Source organism: Melanerpes formicivorus, unplaced genomic scaffold, assembly GCF_026170545.1.
Source record: "Melanerpes formicivorus ecotype bairdi unplaced genomic scaffold, bMelFor1.0.p_v2 SCAF_30, whole genome shotgun sequence".
Lineage (NCBI taxonomy): Eukaryota > Metazoa > Chordata > Aves > Piciformes > Picidae > Melanerpes > Melanerpes formicivorus.
The window spans coordinates 9,359,166-9,379,660 of record NW_027142382.1 but is presented as its reverse complement, the minus strand read 5'-3'; the positions used below and the strand labels follow the sequence as shown (position 1 = coordinate 9,379,660).

The 20,495-nt window shown below is 41.6% G+C and overlaps 1 protein-coding gene across 1 annotated transcript in view; it reads right to left on the bottom strand.

The window, feature by feature from the left end:
* Positions 1-20,495, bottom strand: part of DSCAM (DS cell adhesion molecule) — a 491,025-nt gene that overhangs the window by 4,413 nt on the left and 466,117 nt on the right. The window contains exon 32 of the mRNA XM_068155247.1: positions 18,559-18,861. Within this exon, the coding sequence (XP_068011348.1) occupies positions 18,559-18,861 (303 nt within the window). The remainder of the gene's footprint in view (positions 1-18,558; positions 18,862-20,495) is intronic.

Genomic DNA, 20,495 nt, shown 5'->3' with positions numbered 1-20,495 from the left:
CGTGGGCTGCAAGGGAGAGACAGGCTAGGTGGGAAACACTTGTGTCGCTTGCTGCTCGTGGCTGCACCTTCTGCAGCATCACAGTATCCTAATAAAGAACCTTATCACTACCCCCAGTGGGGGAGCGAGACAGGAGTGTAGGAGTGAGTGATGCTGCTCCCATGTACCTGTCTCTGCCTGCTAACACAGGTGGTGAGGGCCTTCCTTTGGTTGTGTTGGGCGTGGGTTATCACTGTCAGGGCCTCAGTGAAGGTGGGCAGCAAAACACGCCTCTGAGATGGCAATAGTAGGCGTGAAAACTTTGTGACTAACTACAGTACCAAAGACACACCTTCCCTCTTACCAGGGATGTTTAGAGACCAGTGAGGTCAGAAATGAGGGTTTCTCATGCTTCCAGAGTTGCCTCCTATGTGAAATAGAGGTCCCTCAGCCCTGGCAAAAGGGGAACAGGTTTCTGAAGTGAATTCCCATCCCTGTTTCCCACAACACCAGGCCTTTTCCCAAAGATGTCTGTTGCCCTAACACCAGCTGTGACAGGCTGCACAATGCCCACTGCTTTATGACCTCATTTCACATGCATTCATTCCCCCTTACTACTGCATTTTCTGTTTTGTGGTTGGCTTTCCAGGAAGGAGACAGTGCAGAAGAGAAGCAGGAGTATGGCTCATTAGAAGTCCCCTGTGGTCACCTCACAAAGCTGCTTCTGTATCTTAACACATCACTACTTCTTGAGAGCCACAGATATGGATAGACTATAAAAAAGATGAGTGTTGAACCTTACAGAGATGAAGATTAGTTTTCAAGCTCCTGTCTAGACATTTCTCATGTGTATTTAAGAGCTTCAGGCTATGTAAAAAAGACTTTTTTCCCCCCCTCCCAAAATCTACATAGTCAATAATCTGTGTAAACAATATGCAGTGATTTTACTGTAATTTTCTAAATGTCTAGGGGCAAGTTCCAAGAGGATTGCAGTAATGAGAAACCAGAATGTGTAACTTATTCTCCAGAGCTGGATGCACAAAGCACAATCTCTGACGTGGCTTACACAGAACACTTATTATTTGATATGATGCACACAATTTTCCTATCACAAAAAGTGTCAGTGCTCTTTCTTATCTGCAAGAAGCATCTTCCCCTGCAGCTGCTTACAAAAGGATGTAGATTATTAAGATAATTGGCAAAGTCCATCTGAACAGGTTGCCCAGGGAAGCTGTGGATGCCCCCTTCCTGGAGGTGTTCAAGGTCGGGTTGGATAAGGCCTTGAGCAACTTGGTCTAGTGGGAGGTGTCCCTTCCCATGGCAGGGGTGGTTCCCTCCAACCCAAACCATGCTATGAATATAAATTTTGAGAACAAAACTTTTATTTCCTTGCTAGGATTGAAATGGTCTTACAGGCTCAAAAAAGGGTTTTGATTTATAAGACTAATGTGTTTGTGACTTTGAAAACACAGTCTCTTTAATATAACCACAGGGGTTAACTTTTGCCATTTCTCCATGTATTGCAAACATTAAAAGCCTCTTGCCATATCTATGGAGTTGCTTGGGAAGACTTTGGTTATTCTTCTGGTCACAGCAGTGCAGATGTTGTTGTTGTTTGTTTGTCTCTTGCTAGTCACCTCAACGATTTTTTTTATTATTAGTTTTTTTTCAGGCAAAGCATTATGAAGTTTCAGGATGGTTCATTGCCTTTGATGCTCTAATTACCTCTTTTCAGCTATGTGTGCTTTATTAGCAATGAAAGCAAACCTTTCAAGTGCCTGAGCACTGCAAATGAGCATGTTTAATAATTCATGGATTTTAGCTTAATTAGTACCAGAGATATTCCAGAACTATAGTTTTCTGACGCATCTTTTGAAAAGGGAAGGTTGCTGTATTTAGAAACACTGACTTTGTACACAAATACTAAACGTCCAGGCAAATCTCAATGTGGCAATTTAAGCCAGGAGCTACCTCAATCTTTTTTTTTTTTGTCTTTTATGAGTGGACAACCCCCTAATGAATTATTTAGTAGAGTACATTTAAGAAAATGTTAGCTTCAATAATTATATGTAAGCAATGCCAGAAGTCCCTTATTCTGAAAATCATCCAAAGCAATGCGTTTGACTAAACCCAGAGTGTTTTCTGAGTTAAAGTATCACAGTATCACCAAGGTTGGAAGAGACCTCGAGGATCATTGAGTCCAACCTGTCACCACAAACCTCATGACTAGACCATGGCACCAAGTGCCACGTCCAATCCCCCCTTGAACACCTCCAGGGACGGTGACTCCACCACCTCCCTGGGCAGCACATCCCAATGACGAATGACTCTCTCAGTGAAGAACTTTCTCCTCACCTCCAGCCTAAACTTCCCCTGGTGCAGCTTTAGACTGTGTCCTCTTGTTCTGGTGCTGGGTGCTAGAGAGAAGAGACCAACCCCTTCCTGGCTACAACCACCTTTCAGGTAGTTGTAGAGGGCAATGAGGTCTCCCCTGAGCCTCCTCTTCTCCAGGCTAAACAATCCCAGCTCCCTCAGCCTCTCCTCACAGGGCTGTGCTCAAGGCCTCTCCCCAGCCTTGTTGCCCTTCTCTGGACACCTTCAAGTGTCTCAATGTCCTTCCTAAACTGAGTGGCCCAGAACTGGACACAGTACTCAAGTAGCACTGGGCAAAACTGATTTATTCTTATTTCAGTACAACTAATGTGATATAATGCATTTTTCAAAAGCAGCAGTTATTTTTATCCTCCTTCTGAAAGTCAGCTTCAGATATGGGAAGGGTTGGGATGAATTTGACAGGAGAGAAAAATATCACTGTTCAACATTTCTGGGCTTTTATTTAATATAGCTATCTTGTTTGCAGAACTATACCAAGATGAGATGCTCTTCTTTCTCCTTTGAAATGCCAGAAAGCTTGCATGTAGTTTTGCTTTCATCTGCTTCTGAAAAATCTCAGAATCTGGGCTATATTCAATACAAGGTCAACCCAGACCACAAAGAGGATGTTTTTACCGAGTTGCCACATGAAAACTATATGCCTTTGCTCACTAACCATAACTTCCACTAAAGAAAATACAATTTGTCTTCACAATGCTACAACACAGACACCGTCAGTGCTGGCTACTATCTGATGATTTTCAAGTTTTGGTTATCATGTGAAGAAAATGCCTTGGTATGTGGAAGATTAGTTTAGAAAAGTTTATAAAGTGGAACTGGAGACTGTGACAGGATATTTCATTTAACAAAGGTAAGAGGAAATCTGGGGTAATAGGACATCCATAAAGCCTACTTCAGGAGGCAAGTGGGTAAAAAAAGCTCTTAAAGAACCTCACTGGCATGATCTCATGGGATCTGAGATCATGCTAGAATTGAATCTATAAAGTTCTGTTAGCATGAGAAAGGTGCTTTGCTGACACAGTTGTGCTGATTTGGGACTTGACCATACAACCCTTCATGCCATTGTGCAGTACTGGACAATGGATGAAGAGGATGAAGATGAAGACAAAATCATGGCAGCCAGGTGAAGTTCCTGGTGCCTGGAAGAAGGGAAACATTACAACCATCTTTAAAAAGGGTAAAAAGGATGACCCTGGGAACTACTGACCTGTCAGCCTCACCTCTGTGCCTAGGACCATCATGGAACATATCCCCCTAGAAGATTTAATAAGCCACACAGAGGACAGGAAGGTGATTCAAGACAGCCAGCGTGGCTTTACTAAGGGCAAGTCCTGCCTGATCAATCTAGTGGCTTTCTGCAGTGTGTGACTACATCAGTGGCTAAGGGAAGCACAGCGGATGTCATCTCTCTGGACTTCTGCAAGGCCTTTGACACAGTCCCCCACAACATCCTTCTGTCTAATTTGGAGAGATATGGATTCAATGGGTGGATAAGGAATCAGCTGGAAGGTCACATCCAGAGGGTAGTGGTCAATGGCTTGATGTCCAGAGGGAGGTGGGTAACAAGTGGTGTCCCTCATGCATCCATACTGGGACCAGTTCTGTTTAATATCTTTATCAATAATATAGACAGTGGGATTGAGTGCACACTCAGAAAGTTTGCAGATGACACCAAGCTGAATGGTATGTTCCATATACCAGAGGGATGGACCTGGGGAATCTGGAGAAGTGAGCCCTGATGTAAATCATGAGGTTCAACACGACCAGGCCCTGCACCTGAGCTGGGACAGTCCCCATTATTGATAGAGGCTGGAGTATGTTTTGAATAGAAAGCAGCCTTGCAGATAAGAACTTGGGGGTACTGGGTGAGAAGGTGGACATAAGCCAACAGTGTGCACTTGCAGGCCAGAAGGCCAGTCACATCACGGGCTGCATCAAAAGAAGCAGACTGAGAGGGGTGTTTCTAGCACTCCACTCTGCTCTGATGAGACCTCATCTGGAGTACTGTGTCCAGCTCTGAGTCCCCTAACACAAGAGGGACATTGACCCAATGGAGAGTCCAGAGGAGGGCAACAAAAATTATCAAAGGGCTAGAACACCTCTCCTGTGAAGGCAGGCTGAGAGAGTTGGGGCTGTTCAGCCTGGAGAAGAGAAGGCTCCAAGGAAACCTTGTAACAACTTTCCAGTACCTGAAGGGAGCCTACAACTAAGCTGGGAAGGGACTGTTCACAATGGAGCTCTAGGACAAGGGGCAATGGTTTTACACTAGACAAGAGGAGATTTAGATTGGGCATTAGGAAGAAATTATTTACGATGAGGGTGGTGGAGCACTCAAACAGGTTGCTCAGGGAGGTGGTGGAGGCCCCATATTTGGAGACATTCAAGGTCATACTTGATGGGGCTCTGAGCAGTCTGATCTAGTTGAGGATGTCCCTGTTGACAGCAGGGAGGTTAGACTAGATGACCCTTTAAAAGTCCCTTCTCACACAGTGAATTCTGTGTAATTCTATCATTCTGCCTCTATGTTAGGTATCTCTTGGCTTGTCCTGAGTTTGAAAGCACTGACAGGATATTGTGCTTTTTTTGGAGACAGAGGTGCTGACAGATAGATTTAAGTTCAGGTTTATTCTGATTAAAAAGTTTAGTGGGGTATTCCAGCTCACCAGAACAGCAAATAAATCAGCAAAGCCTTTCCTGAGTATCACAGGTTGTTTCCAGGAGAAAGACTGCCTATAGGAAAATCTTAGATTAGAAATGAGAAGAAGGTGGAGGGTTTGCAAGGGCAAGGTGGGAGTTTTAATGAAAAAAAGAGCACAAGTGATGTTCAGAGATCTTTGTCGCTTCAAAAACTGACACATCATTAAACGCTAGCAGGCAAAGCTTTCTTGGACAGCCATGGCTTGAATTGAAGCCAGACTGATAGCAGAAAAAACATTTCTTACAATTGTTGCTGTCAGTGTTTGAAGCCTGCTGGTTCTCCCTTGCCATCCATCTTGTGCAGAACAGTCTGCACTGCCCTGCAATCATTCCCACTCCAGCAGTCAAACCTACCTTGATCCTGTCTCATGCTCAGCCAAGAATGGGGGTAAAGGGGATCAGTCCTGCACCTCCTTGCTTGACTGGTAGAGGTCTCAGCCTCAGGGTGCTTCAGTGAAGAGCTCAGCACTGGCTCTGACTTCCTGCCCTGTTAGACAGGAAAAGGGACTGGCTGCAAGGAGACATTTTCCAGATGCAGAGTGATTTGTGTCCCAGAGTGGGGAAGTTAGCAGCTGCTCCCAGCACCCAGCTGAGGTTTCTGGTAACTCCATTGAAAGATCAGGTAGATACCTGTTGGAAACTTGGAGGATAATGAAATGAAGACAAACGAAGCCTGATCGACAGAAGCACACCATTAGCAAGTTCAGGAGCTCACAGATTTCTTCTGAGCTCACTCAGATTGGGATTTAATAATCCTTCAAGGTGATCCAGAATAAAAGGCAAACGATCCAAGCACTTCCTTAAATAAGTCTTAGTGAGCAGAAAGGCTGCAGAAAGGGAGAGGAAGGATGAGGGAGGTAGGGTACAACTTTCTTGTTAGTGAAGAAGCTGCTGGGAGAGCAGGTACATGCTCTTTCCTTCTTCAGAGCAGCTTCAAACTCTGCTTGGCTACCCAACAAAAATGATCAAAGTCTCTGGGGGACACTTCTAAGCTGACTGAATGCATAACATTGAGCAAGGCCAACAAGTTGCCTGGATACATTTCAGGTGCTAACCTGCCCTTCTTTGCTTTGTGACTCATGTCATTACATCATTTGGCCTTCTAGCAATGTTTCAACAGGTGACAGGACACAATAAGGGCAAGCGCAGAGTACTGCATCTGGGGAAGAACAACCCCCAACAGGTTGGGGCCTGACCTGCTGGAGAGCAGCTCTGGGAAAAAGGATCTGAGGGTCCTGGTGGACAACAGGATGACTATGAGCCAACAACGTGTCCTCACAGACAGTGTCATCCTGGGAGGCATTAAGAAGAAAGAATGTGGCCAGCAAGTTCTCCACCCACTTTACTTTGCCCTGCTGAGATCTCATCTGGAGTATTTAATTCAGTTCTGAGCTCCCCAGATCAAGAGGGACAAGGAACTATGAAAGTCTAGGAGAGAGACACTAAGATGATTAGTAGGCTGCAACACCTTACAAGGAAAGGCCAAGAAACCTGGGTCTGTTTAGCATGCAGAAGGGGAATCTCACTAATGCTTATCAATACCTTAAGAATGAGTGTCAGGAGGATGGAGTGAGACTCTTGTCAGTGGTGCCCGGTGACAGGACAAAGGGCAGTGGACATGAACTGCAACACAGGAGGTTCCACGTAAACATAAGGACAATAAACATCTCTTTGAGGGCAGCAGAGCACTGTAACAGGCTGCCCAGAGGGGCTGTGGAGTCCTTATTTCTGGAGACATGCAAAATCCACCTGAACGTGTTCCTGTGGGATTTACTCTAGGTGCCCTGCTTTAGCAGGGGATTTGGACTAGATGATCTCCAGAGACCCCTTCTGACCCCTGCCATTCTGTGATTCTGTGCCATAAAAGCATATTACATTGTTCATGCTTTTGATCATATAGATAGGAAACAGCCACACTTTAGAAAAAGATGCCAGGTTTCCCATTTCCAGGTGAAGGAATCAGAATTCTCTATTATCCTCACAGGGCTGTACTTTAAAACTGGAAAATTCCCTTTTGCTTTCTCCACACAAACTGCATGCTCATAGATCATTTGAAGATCTACGACAGCTAGTTAAATGTTGTATGTTTCAATCTGCTAAAACTGGCATTCCCATAAAAGCATTAAAAGTAACAGCTATGTTTCATACAACCAAATAAAAACAACAGTTGCTGTTGACTACAATCATTGGAGTTTTCTCTTGAGAAACACCAGGCTATCAGTGAGACTGTAGTTCAGGAGCCAAATTTGCTACTGCTATAAATCAGAGTAGCTACATTGATTTCAGCAAGACTGCACATTGATTTATACTTGCTGCAGATTAGGTTTAAGTGACTGAAAATGAGATTCCAACTAATGTGGATCTTTTAAAGATGATTCATTTCGTTATATAGATTTCACTCTTCTAATTCCAAGAAAAAGTCCTTAATCAATGTGTCTTAAAGCAAAAGCATGACTGCTATAGTTTAACTGAGACCATAAATCTGTACTACATCAATGTGACACACCGTGCATCTGTCTTACTGAATGCCAGAGACTTAATTATCACATTGTTACCTAAAAGGCCTAATGAAACAGGAATTGAAACACATTTTTGGTTTGTATTTCTCTAAGCAGAACTTTGGTCTTTCATACGATGTTGTACTTTCAAAAGATTTGTCAGATGCTTTGTACCTTTCTGAAGCAATTTGAAAGAGAGCTGACATTTTTTTCAATGGCCTTTCCACTGCTGAGCTGTCAGTGCAAGGAAGGTAAAAGCTGATTAACTCCAGGGGCTAGATATATTATGATGATATGAAGATGCTGTGTAGATGTTCAATATCACAGCACTGGTGCAAAGCTGAGGCCTTCCTGTTTGGATTTAATGCAGTATCTAAGTCATAAATACTTGTAAAAGGGACCTCACCATGTAAATCCAGATGCACTCTAAAACTAAAGTGAGAAAAATTATCAATAAATGATGAAATTATGATAGAAAAGTACAGCACAGGAGCTCTCTCTGTCTTCACCTTGTCACGCAAGCTGCCTCATACATTTTTAAGGATTCTCTGAGACAGCATTCTCCTGCCCACTGGCTGAGCTAGCAACGCTGTGCTCAGCTGCTTCTAGTTAGCAACACTGCAGTTTTAAGACCAGTTTGCTGATCCTGTGTGCAGTGAACAGAACTGATCAATTATACATCACTTCAATTGAGGGTTATATCGATTGTGACTCCATGGAAACTGGCATCTTTCACAGGCCTGTTCCTGGCATATCTTGGGATATTATAGATTCAGCACAGAGGCTGGAGAGGTGAGGAGTTTGAACCACACTTAAGGTTCACTGAAGTAATTTGGGAGGCTCTGTCATCCTCAACAGGCTCTGCACCATACCCATAAATTCACAAATAAAGCTGACTGTGCCAAGGCTACAGGTAAACATAACAGCATAAAGTTATGGAGAGGTGAGGCTACAGTATGGAAATCAGTATCAGCACAGTCCTGCTGGAGACATATTCATGGATGAATTACTGTAACTTGGTCTCCTCATTTCCATCAGTCAGCTGAGTGATGCTGATTTTTGTTAATTGATCCAGTGGCACCAGAATTTCAGCTCCCACATTTAAATTAAGGATGCTGTCACAAAAAGGTGAGCAAATACATCCACCTATACATGCAGCTATGAGTTAAAGGCCAGCATATAAAGAAGCTCTTACATGGGTAGCAAACACTATCACAACAGTCAGATTAAGAATGCACTTTTAAAAGTCTGTTTGTCCACTGCTACCAGTTTCTATTTCAAAACATAGCACAAGCATGGCCTTTCTTGCAGGTTGGACAGATGGGCAGATGACAGGCTGGACAGATGGGCAGAATCCAACGGCATGAGACTGAACACATCCAAGTGCTGGGTTCTGCACATTGGCCACAACAACCCCATGCAGTGCTACAGGCTGGGGTCAGAGTGGCTGGAGAGCAGCCAGGTGGAGAAGGACCTGGGGGTGCTGGTTGATGGTAGGCTGAACATGAGCCTGCAGTGTGCCCAGGCAGCCAGGAGGGCCAATGGCATCCTGGCCTGTATCAGGAACAGTGTGGCCAGCAGGAGCAGGGAGGTCATTCTGCCCCTGTATACTGTACTGGTTAGGCCACACCTTGAGTCCTGTATCCAGTTCTGAGCCCCTCAGTTTAGGAAGGATCTTGACTTGCTGGAATGAATCCAGGGAAGGGCAACAAAGTTGGTGAGGGGCTTGGAACACAAGCCCTATGAGGAGAGGCTGAGGGAACTGGGGTTGCTTAGCCTGGAGAAGAGGAGGCTCAGGGGTGACCTCATTGCTCTCTACAACTACCTGAAGGGAGGTTGTAGACAGGCAGGGGCTGGTCTCTTCTCCCAGGCAACCAGCACCAGTACAAGAGGACACAGTCTCAGGCTGTGCCAGGGGAGGTTTAGACTGGATGTTAGGAAGAAATTCTTCATAGAGAGAGTGATTGCCCATTGGAATGGGCTGCCCAGGGAAGTGGTGGGGTCACCATCACTGGAAGTTTTTAGGAGGAGACTTGATGGGGTGCTTGGTAGCACAGTTTAGTTGATTAGATGGTGTTGGATGATGGGTTGGATGCGATGATCTTGATGGTCTCTTCCAACCTGGTCTACTCTACTCTACTCTACTCTACTCCATTCCATTCCATTCCATTCCATTCCATTCCATTCCATTCCATTCCATTCCATTCCACTTTGCATTTACAGATACTGTAGTCAGTTCTCCTGCAGATAGATCTCAGATTACATAAAAATCCTCTTGGCACAGGGGAAATTAGCAGAGGCTGCTGTGTGTGAAGGCAGTTAAAGCAGTAACAGCTGTAAATGGCTGCAAAGACCACAAAGCAAGGCTTCTTGTCTGCATGGAAACAGCTGCTTCTGGTTACGTTGGGCTGACTGAGAGCTCATTCAAAACCTGCACGTACTGCGTCTCAACACTGTCAAGGTGAAACGTTTTGACATTCTCAAAATTAACATGGCAGGAGCAGGAGAAATCTAGGTGAGGTTTAAGATAGGGGCTCTTAACAGAACTACTCTCAAAATTTATTGCTTTAATTGAAGAGAGCACAGCATCTTTGGTTTGATTTGGAACATTTGCTGGTAATTTTAGAAGCTTAATGTTGCAGTTATGACTGCAAGAACGTGAAAATAGCTGAAAAGTTACTGATAAATGCAATCTTTGCTTTAGCCATAACACTCCACTAAGAACAGTTGAATCCAGTGCCTCCAAACCTACAGAAAATATGGGTAGTCTATTTGAATATCTGAAGCTTGTTAAAAAAAAACAACAAAAAGAAAGGAAAGGAAAAAGACTATGAAGCAAATAATCAGCTTTAGAAAAACTAAATTAAATTCAAATGTAAAAAAGAATAAATCTCACTTTTAGTAAGAAAGTTTTTGTTGGTAGTAAAAAGACAGGAAATGGACATCCTTTAAAGGGAGTTTCCCTTAACATGCAACTTCTAGTCTAAAAAAAAGGCAGAAAACCCAAATAGTATTACAAATCAGCAGAGTCTGGGGTACTGTATTTTTCCAAAGTCAATGTTAATTTTCTAACCAAGTCACAAACAAATTAGACAGATAGCAACAGGAACAGATAATTGTGCTGCTACACACTAATCTCCTTAATACCACAACTACTAATTCATGGAAAACAGTTTTAAAAATACTTTAAATTGCCTTAATAACCAGTGACTTGAATTTATCTTCTAGATGTCTTGTGCAATACTTCAAATTGAATTTGCATATTATAATTAGACAGAAATTTTGTACTTGCTGCCCTGTTTAAACTCATGATTCACACTGAAATACTTTAATTTTCTCATCTCATAATATTTCAGCTTCTGATCTGAACCTGTTTAGGTTCATTTTAATTGTGCTGGCAAGGTTAAAAAACTTGAAGGGTGAATCTTTTTCTCTGTAAATCCACCAGGAAAATAATGTGAGCCGATGATTCCAAGTACATAGTTACATCAAATTAAATGCGGAATGAAATGATTTTCATCCCAGCAGAACATTCAGGTTTTCACAGCAGAAGTGGGAAAAGCTCTTGATAGCAGAAATAAAACCTGAGAAAGGAGAAAGCCAATTTACTCTCATCACTGATGTGCCATTTCTATGATAAGAAGCAAAGGGCACAGTCTGTCTCTTTATGACATGTTCGTAGGTTTCTCACAAAGAAACAGAACATAAAAAGAAGGTGTTCCAGGAGAATTTGACATGGAAACATTAGAGATGGTTGTCTAGGGGAATGATTTCAGAATCTCACATAGATTTAAATACACATACAAGGAAGTTAGCATACATGTAAGAGTATTTACTAAAGTTAAAATCATAGACAAGAAGTTATTTTCCCCTACTTACAACTGTTTTGCCTCTTTTGCTGTTTTCCTGTTTGCCTATTTTCATTTGCCCCCTTATGCAATACATTTCTGAATATTGGGGCTTGGTCTCCAACTGTGGAGTTAGAATGATGATTTCTTTGTTCTACATATATACTATAAATGATGTGTGTAAATACTTAGATATTTTCACATCTGTGTTCTAATGCATTTGGAAACAGATGGTACAAGTGTAGAACTTGAAAGCAGTCTGAACAAAAAGGTCAAACACAGCTTCCCCCTTACATTCAAGAAGCTCAGTATTTTAAGGGACCCTTTTAAATACTAATTTAACAGACTATTTGCATTCTGTAGCAGTGTGCCCAGGTGGCCAAGAAGGCCAATGGCATCCTGGCCTGCATCAGGAATAGTGTGACCAGCAGGAGCAGGGAAGTCATTGTGCCCCTGTACTCAGCACTGGTTAGGCCACACCTTGAGTCGTGTGTCCAGTTCTGGGCTCCTCAATTTAAGAAGGACATTGAGAGACTTGAACGTGTCCAGAGAAGGGCAACGAGGCTGGGGAGAGGCCTTGAGCACAAGCCCTATGAGGAGAGGCTGAGGGAGCTGGGGTTGTTTAGCCTGGAGAAGAGGAGGCTCAGGGGTGACCTCATTGCCCTCTACAACTACCTGAAGGGAGGTTGTAGCCAGGAGAGGGTTGGTCTCTTCTCCCAGGCAACCAGCACCAGAACAAGAGGACAAAGTCTCAAGCTGTGCCAGGGGAAGTTTAGGCTTGAGGTGAGGAGAAAGTTCTTCACTGAGAGAGTTGTTAGCCATTGGAATGTGCTGCCCAGGGAGGTGGTGGAGTCACCATCCCTGGAGGTGTTCAAGAGGGGACTGGACGTGGCACTTGGTGCCATGGTCTAGTCATGAGGTTTGTGGTGACAGGTCAGACTTGATGATCTTTCTCATCTTTTCCAACCTTGTTGATTCTATGATTCTAAAACTTGTCTACAAGATAAGACTTTGACATTCAAGTTGGCAGGATTAGTTGAAGCAGCAAGAAACTTGTATATTGGATCATGAATGCTAATTAAGGCATCCTAAATACTGAAAGAACTTAATAATTCAGCAAAGCTGAAGAGGTTAGATCAGTGTTCTTTTCTAGTAAATATGCAATAGGCTTAGGGCTAGAATCAGGCTGTTTGACTTAGGTATCCAACCAAAAAACTCAAACCAAAGAGGTACCTATATTTTCTTACTGAAAGCTTGACTGAAAGCAGGCCTGTCCTGTCCTCTGGCTGCTGTGAGAGGGTGGAAACTGCTGGCCATATCCCCTTCTCTGGTATGAATAGACCAAGCAGGAGGGGTGATGGACAGTGGATGGAGCTCTGCCCTCTTGCTTCATCCTATAGCACAAGGGCAGCAGGAGGAAAATGCTTGCAGTAGACCAGGAACTTAGGAAACTGGTGCTCCTGTTTTCTGTAGGCATAGGGATTCAGGAAAGCACTCAGCTTCCTAATGGAGGGATGGGGTGTTCTTGCCATATTCATGGCTATGAAATCAGTCTCTGGAATTTTTTTTTTTCCCCCAGAGTATGACTTTTCTCCCACCCACATGCAGGTTTCTTTCCAAATAGGTTCCTTTCATCAGCTAACATTTTGTAGAGGAGGTTCTAAGAGATGAAATCTTGGAATGATTTGAATGAATTTCAAAACTCTTCTAATCTGACATACCCAGTGAAGGATAGCTCATCTTTGGAAGTGTATCTGAGATGATGTTAGTCCTTCAGGGTTTATATATTAATGTGATCTCCAAAGAGGCAATGAAGCAGGATTGTCAAAACGAGCTTGCAATCGTTTTGTGGCATCAGGCAGGCAGGTTTCTGTTTTGTCCAAGTCAATTTAACCATTGAGGACAATGACACATATTTGAAGATGTTCTTTTGAGAGCTGAACAGCATCAGGGAAAATTATAATCTGTGGGTCTGAGTTTTGCAGTACCCCTGTGAAAAGGTGGTTTCTGCAAATAGCAAGAGACCCCATGAAAGCTTTCTAGATATTTCCTGTTCAAGCACTAGTCATGAATTATTTCATCCAAGCACGATTTCCATTGCCAGGAGATGCAAGTAAGTGGTCTGTCCACAAAAAAGGACATAAATAGTACTTGGAAAGCAGAGAGATATAAAAATATTTTCCAGTTAATAGCTGTTCTTTTCTCAAACACAATAATTTAGGAGTAAAGGAAGGGAGGAAACCCATGAGGTTTGTTGGCTGAGGCTATTACTGAGATTTAAAATTATAATAACGGCAAGCTATTTTTAATAAACTGCTACTGCAGTGTTTATTGCAGTCAAGAATAATTGTTATGATAACTCAATTTGTGGTTAATATTTTTAAAAGAGTAAAAAAAAAGGAACATTATCATTATAAAAGTTTTTCAGCCTCTACAATTATCATCTGCTTTTTTTTGGTTTTTTTTTTTTACATTACAGGCTCTTTGGTGGCACAGAGGCAGGCAGGAAAAGAATATATTTCTCTTTAATTTCTGTCCCACCTAGTTTCTGAATGCAAAATCTGAATGATGGTTTTGGAGGACAAAAGCCTGACTCATTTGTCAACCTCTCAGGGAAACTTTGGGTACGCTGCACTGGTTAGGCCACACCTCAAGTCCTGTGTCCAGTTCTGGGCCCCTCAGTTTAGGAAGGAGGTTGACTTGCTGGAACGAGTTCAGAGAAGGGCAACAAAGTTGGTGAGGGGTTTGGAACACAAGCCCTATGAGGAGAGGCTGAGGGAGCTGGGGCTGCTTAGCCTGGAGAAGAGGAGGCTCAGGGGTGACCTTATTGCTCTCTACAACTACCTGAAGGGAGGTTGTAGACAGACAGGTGGATGTTGGTCTCTTCTCCCAGGCAGCTAGCACCAGAACAAGAGGACACAGTCTCAGGCTGCGCCAGGGGAGGTTTAGGCTGGAGGTTAGGAAGAAGTTCTATACAGAGAGAGTGACTGCCCATTGGAATGGACTGCCCAGGTAGGTGGTGGAGTCACCATCATTGGAGGTGTTCGGGAGGAGACTTGATGGGGTGCTTGGTGCCATGGTTTAGCTGATTGGGTGGGTTGGATTAGTTAATAGGTTGGATGCAATGATCTTGAAGGTCTCTTCCAACCTGGTCTGGTCTGGTCTGGTCTGGTCTGGTCTATTCTATTCTATTCTATTCTATTCTATTCTATTCTATTCTATTCTATTCTATTCTATTCTATTCTCTATTCTCTATTCTCTATTCTAATCTATTCTAATAATTGTTGAAATTTCTGAATATTAATGTGAAAAAAAAAATAAAACAAACCCTCTCAGTTATTATCTGGGTGGACCTAATATACTCTTGAGATGTTTGCCCAATATGCCTATTCCTCAAGGACCTGATCTTGTTAATCAAACTTCTAGTTAGTGACAAGTGTGGGGAGTAAAACAGTAATCATCATCTCAAACTTCTGGGAGTTCTGATGCGGAGAAAGATGTAATGCTAACAATGAAGTGACATAGGTTTTTTATACCATAAAGAACATTAACATTTCACAGAGGGTAGGAATTGAATTCTTCTAAAAGATGTGATTTATCCCACGTGTTTAAAATACTCCCCTGCTATCGCTACTGCCTCGTTATTCTTTTTTAATGTGACTCCTGGGACATGTGACTATTTTAAGGGCTTACTGAGAGATGCTACCAGCTTCAAGGCCTGGGTAGATTAGGTCTGCCAGCTCTGTGAAGTCCACAGAAACTCATGTACAGGTGCTCACCAACTTTTCATTTTTAAAAAGCTATGCAGATGCTGTAATTAAACAATAATTTCAATTTGCTTGGTGGTTTATAATGTGTTATTGTAAAAGGGAAAAGAATGATGTTATGGTTGATGCTGAATCTTTTTCCAAAAGTCTGTCAATGCTGTGGTAAAGGTCAGAACGTAAGGAAGCAGAAAACATGATTCCAAAACACTAAATGTAGGATTTATTAAAAAAAAATAAATCTTACTTCCCTGTTCCATTTCCTGCAGCTATGACATTTGAACAGTTTACAAAAAATACAACTCCCAAATATTTTTTATTGAAGGCTGTTTAATAACACCTCAAAAGTTTTGGCCTGGTGTGAAGGAAATGATGCAGAGAGCATCTACAGCTGCTTGTACAGACAACTAGAAGTAACCTGATGTCTAAGAAAGATGATTGATACTCAAAGATCACCTCCTCCAAGCTCTAGGAGCAGAAACTCAGTCAAAAATGCCAAGAGGCATGCATGGATGAACAAGGAGCTCTTGGCAAAACTTAGGCACAAAGAGGGATCAGAGAGAAGGTGGCACCAGGCTCAGATCACCTGGAGGGAATACAAAGACACTGTCCAAACATGCAAAAAATGCAGTTAGGAAAGTCAAAGCCCAGCTGGAATTGAATCTGGCCAAAGATATCAAAGACAACAAGGATGGCTTCTATAAATATATATTACAGGTGATAAAAGGAAGGCTGGGGCAAGGAAGACTTACCCTTGGTGGACAAGCATCAGGGCAGGGAATACTTAAGCAAATTGGATAGATGTAAATCCATGGGCCTCGATGAGATTCACCTATAAGTGCTGAGGGAACTGGCCACTCTCAATATTTTTTGATCACTGTGATTGAGAGAAGTGCCTGACAACTGGAAGAAAGCAGATGTCACCTTCATCTTCAAGATGGGTATGACAGAGGGTGCAGGAAACTACAGGCCACTCATCCTCATTTCCATTGCTGGGAAGGTGATGGAGCAGCTAATCCAGGAAACCATTTCCAGGCACATAAACAACAAAAGGTGATCAGGAGAAGTCTGCATGGATTCACCAAGGGGAAGTCAGACTTGACCAACCTCATCACCTTTTGTGATGACTGGCTTGGCAGATGTGTGTGGTGGATATTATCTATTCTGACTTCAGTAGGTCTTTTGACTGGCACAGCCAGTTTGTCACCTAAGATGTTCTTATCTACTTCATCTAAATACCTTAACTTTTGTATTTCTTCTCCATATTCCTAAATGTAGAATTACTTTGATTAATTGTATTTGAATTATTAATTCTGCACAGTTTCTTTGGTGGTGAGTAGAAGAAGAAAGATACCCAGTAAATCTTGTCTCACTGATTTGAACACTAAGAGTATTGGTCTGTCTGCTACTACTGAATATTTATTCTAGCTATATGTTTCTTTTAAAGCCCTTCATAAAGTAACCTTTAATAACACATCATTCAATATTTATGGGCTAACATTCAGGTTGCTCCACTGGAACACTCTATTTTTTTCAAAGTAATGAAGTCAATTATTAATTTCATAATATATTTCATTTCCATACTGCAAAGGAAAGCTAAACCTAATTAAGAAAAGCAGGTAGTAATTCAAGCATTTTAAACTAATAGAGGTAAATATGGCTACAAGTCTGTAATTCACTAGAGGGACTCTGATGATGTTCCAAACCTGGAAGCATTTAACTCAAGCACAGGGACCAAATTTTGGTGCTGTATGCCCTCAAAAAAATCATCTTTATAGGGAATATATTAGAATATTTCCCAATACTAAATATGCAAAAAATAAAAGTATTTGGAACATGAAAAGAAGAGAGTAAGCTATTTGTTAAAGAAATAATAAAAATTGGGTTTTGACTGACTGGAAGGAGAGGGCTGCAATTTTTGCTTGATTGTGAATGCAGATGCATCCCTTTAGCAGAGCAAGGGCAAATATTTATCTTAGTTTTTTTGAGTTAGAAATGAAAATTATTTCTGCCTTTATCTATTTCTACAGCTCTTGGGTTTGTGGTTCTACTCTGTGACAACACAGAAGTCAGTAATTTCTCTCACTGTTTTATTTGCTACTTATTTTCCCTCTTATCTATCTGTACGGTGCATTAATTTCCTGCCTCGTGTATTATAACTTTCTGCCTTCTGCTTGGTCTTTTTCTTGCCATGTACTTCTAAAATAAGTAAAAAGCTAAAAGCTCTCTCTAGCAAAATTCTTCATGCTTTCTTTTCAGTATCAGGTCCTGCTTTTGAATGACTGTCCTGATGCCACTATCTTCCATTCCTCTATTCTCACAACTACCTTTCCATTTATGGTATATATTAAGTGCACGGCCATAGTTTATTCATTAACTTTTTTTTTTACATATATGAGCATTACTGTTTACTTTCCATGAATACAGGCCTCTCCACCCTCACTGGCAAACTTATATGCTAAATAAAACACCAAAAGAATAATGTTTTCTAAAAGCACACAAATATAATTTTGCCTTTTCCCCATTTGTATCCTCCTCCATGATGTCACATCATGTATTCTGTAACAAAGATGGACAAATTCTATGAGAAGCCTTTATAATGTATTTTATCTCAGAGTACCACAAATAATCTACCCATGCCATTGTGCAGCAGGGTATCAACAGAGACAGTATTCTTTGTGAACTGGAAATCTGATTGAGCCCCCAATAAATAGATGTCCCTCAGGCACTTTCAGTCAGTAAGAAGTTGCAGTAGCTTTAAATTTGTCTGAAGGTAGAAGGCTCCATATCTCTTGAGCTATTGAACTGTCCTAATTTTCTCCATTTTTTTATTCTTCTGCCTTTGGATAATCTTGATTTGATATTAGGAGATGTCAAAGAGAGAGTATAACAGCTCAAGAACATCACCAAAGGATTATTATAACTTGACAAGATGCTACAAAGCAGGAGGGATAGTACATGTTCTACAATCTGTCTTTTTAAACTGTTCTGATAGCAAACATTTGCTCTGAAGCACAAAGTATTGTTGTAACATACATTTTATTAGTGGGCAGTTTGAGTTGGAGATGGACATATGGACCCTGTATTTATCCCCCAAGGGTCTATTGCCTGGTGGATGCAGCTGCAGAGGAGTGGATTTGATGGCCCAGACAGTCTCTTTCTGTTCATAAATTTCTGAGTTCTTAATTGGCCTATATATGGGAGAATATACTCAAATGTTGTATTAGCTGAGCCAAAAAGCAGTTCTCTCTGTAAATAGTTACAGAATATGTTGTGCACTTATCTTTCCTCATCGTGATATACCCTCTCCTGTTAACCAGCCTAAGCATAGGGTGAAATGCTTGCCCAAGGACCAAAGCGTTACCTCTAACATCTCACCTGGCCGGTGTGCCTTTGGCACTGCCATGTTCATCACTCGCCCTCCATCTTGAGGCTTGGGGGGTGACGCGGTAAATCTGCAAATCCCCGACTCTGATGGCGTGCTTGAGGTCAGGCTGTCTGTGTAGTCGTTAGTCCCTGCTGTGAGCTGCTCTGACGATGTGTCTGATATGAAGCATTCTGTGATGGTGAACTTGGCATGTCTCAGCTGCTCTTCCATTTTAGCATGTTCGTATGCTCTCGCTAGCTCTTCATATGTTGAGGAGGCACTTTCTGTGGAGACCATGCTGCTTCGTGCTCGATCTACAGATCAGAAATGTGAATGTTGGGAGAAAGAAAACTCAATCTTTTTTGGATGAAAAGCTGTGAACATAGTAGTGTTTCTTAATAAAATGAAGGAATTATGAAGATGATTTAAAAGAGTCTGCTTCTCTATAAACGTCTGCACCAGTTTTATTTCAGTCACTTACTTGATAATTACAGGTAATGTAAACTGAAGTATTATTCTGCTAGCAGGTTTATCTGGCTTAGCATTAAATTAATGGGTTAGAAGAAATAAACTATAATAATACATGAAAAAGGTTACCTTAAAAAAATATAAATCTAACACTTAAATGCTTTACAAACGTTAGAAACTCACAAAACACATTTCACAAAACAAGGAACAGCTTCTTTATGATATCATTTTAATGTATCTCAGACACATTTCTGTGAGGTGATGCCTAGGTGAGAAAGCATAACTTTCTGTACCTGTTTCAACCCTGTATCTTCTTTTTGAGAAAGCCCCAAGGACAAAGGTCAAATATAAAGGCAGTGTGTCTCAGACAAATACTAACTCTCAGATCAGATACTAACTCATTTCATACAGAAAAAAGGTCTTAAGAAAGCATTACTTTTTTTTTGCTAGCTACTAGCCTGCAGTCATTGAGGTGTTTAGGTTTTTTCAGTGCTGCTTAAGCTAATGAGGGCTTGATATTTGACAAAAAGGCTATTATGACCTGCAAGCTATTCTTTTCTGCTGATGAATTCCTGAGAATAACACAACTTCTTAAACAAGCACTATTGCTGAAGATGTAAATGACTACTGATAGATTAAAAAACATTGTGGAAATGCATCATTTCGTTCTGCAGGGACAAATGATGTTTGTCTTTTGCATCCCTCACACTTCTGCTTCAGTAGGCTGGAAGAGTAGAGAACTTTTTGAAGTTCCTTGGACAGCAGTCATATATCATCCCAAGATTTGTACAATTTCAGACATTGTTGGGGATGTTCAATAAACAGGCACAATGTAATAGCTAATTCCTAAAAATGGAACTCCTGTAGGAGCCAGAGGCAACTGTGTTGTTATTGCAAATCTTTATCTTTTTTATTGTGTGCAAGGATCCTCACATCAGTTTTCACTGCGCACAAAGAAAAACGCTCTTGCCACTTGTAAATAGGACTGTGCATTATTTAAAATGACATGTAATTCTACAGTGTGATGTAACTTGCTTAAGATTTTGAGCTGGACAACTGAAATGAAGCTTGTGGTTTGTTTTTGTTTTTTTCCCCCCATAGGAAGCATCATTCTGTGTTTTTCACATTTAATCTCTAAATCAGATGAAAATAATGTATTGTGCAATTTCCAATCAGCTAGAAACTCCTGGAAGGCAGCAATGCCATAGAGAAGTGTCTGTAAACATGAGGGTCATTCAAATACGCTAGTTTGGTGCATGAAAGTCAGGACCTGCAGATTCCCATATTCCATGCCCTGGGGAGACTGCACCAGGAAGACTCTGATGAAACACCGCCTTTAGATTTGATGAAAGTTAATCCGAGCCCAGGGTGAATTTCATGAAAGTTAGTTTAATCAGAAATTTTCTAATGCCTTCTAATTAGAACATTTAAACTTACAGCTATGAACTGCTGCAATACATTTCTCTTAAAAAACTACTGC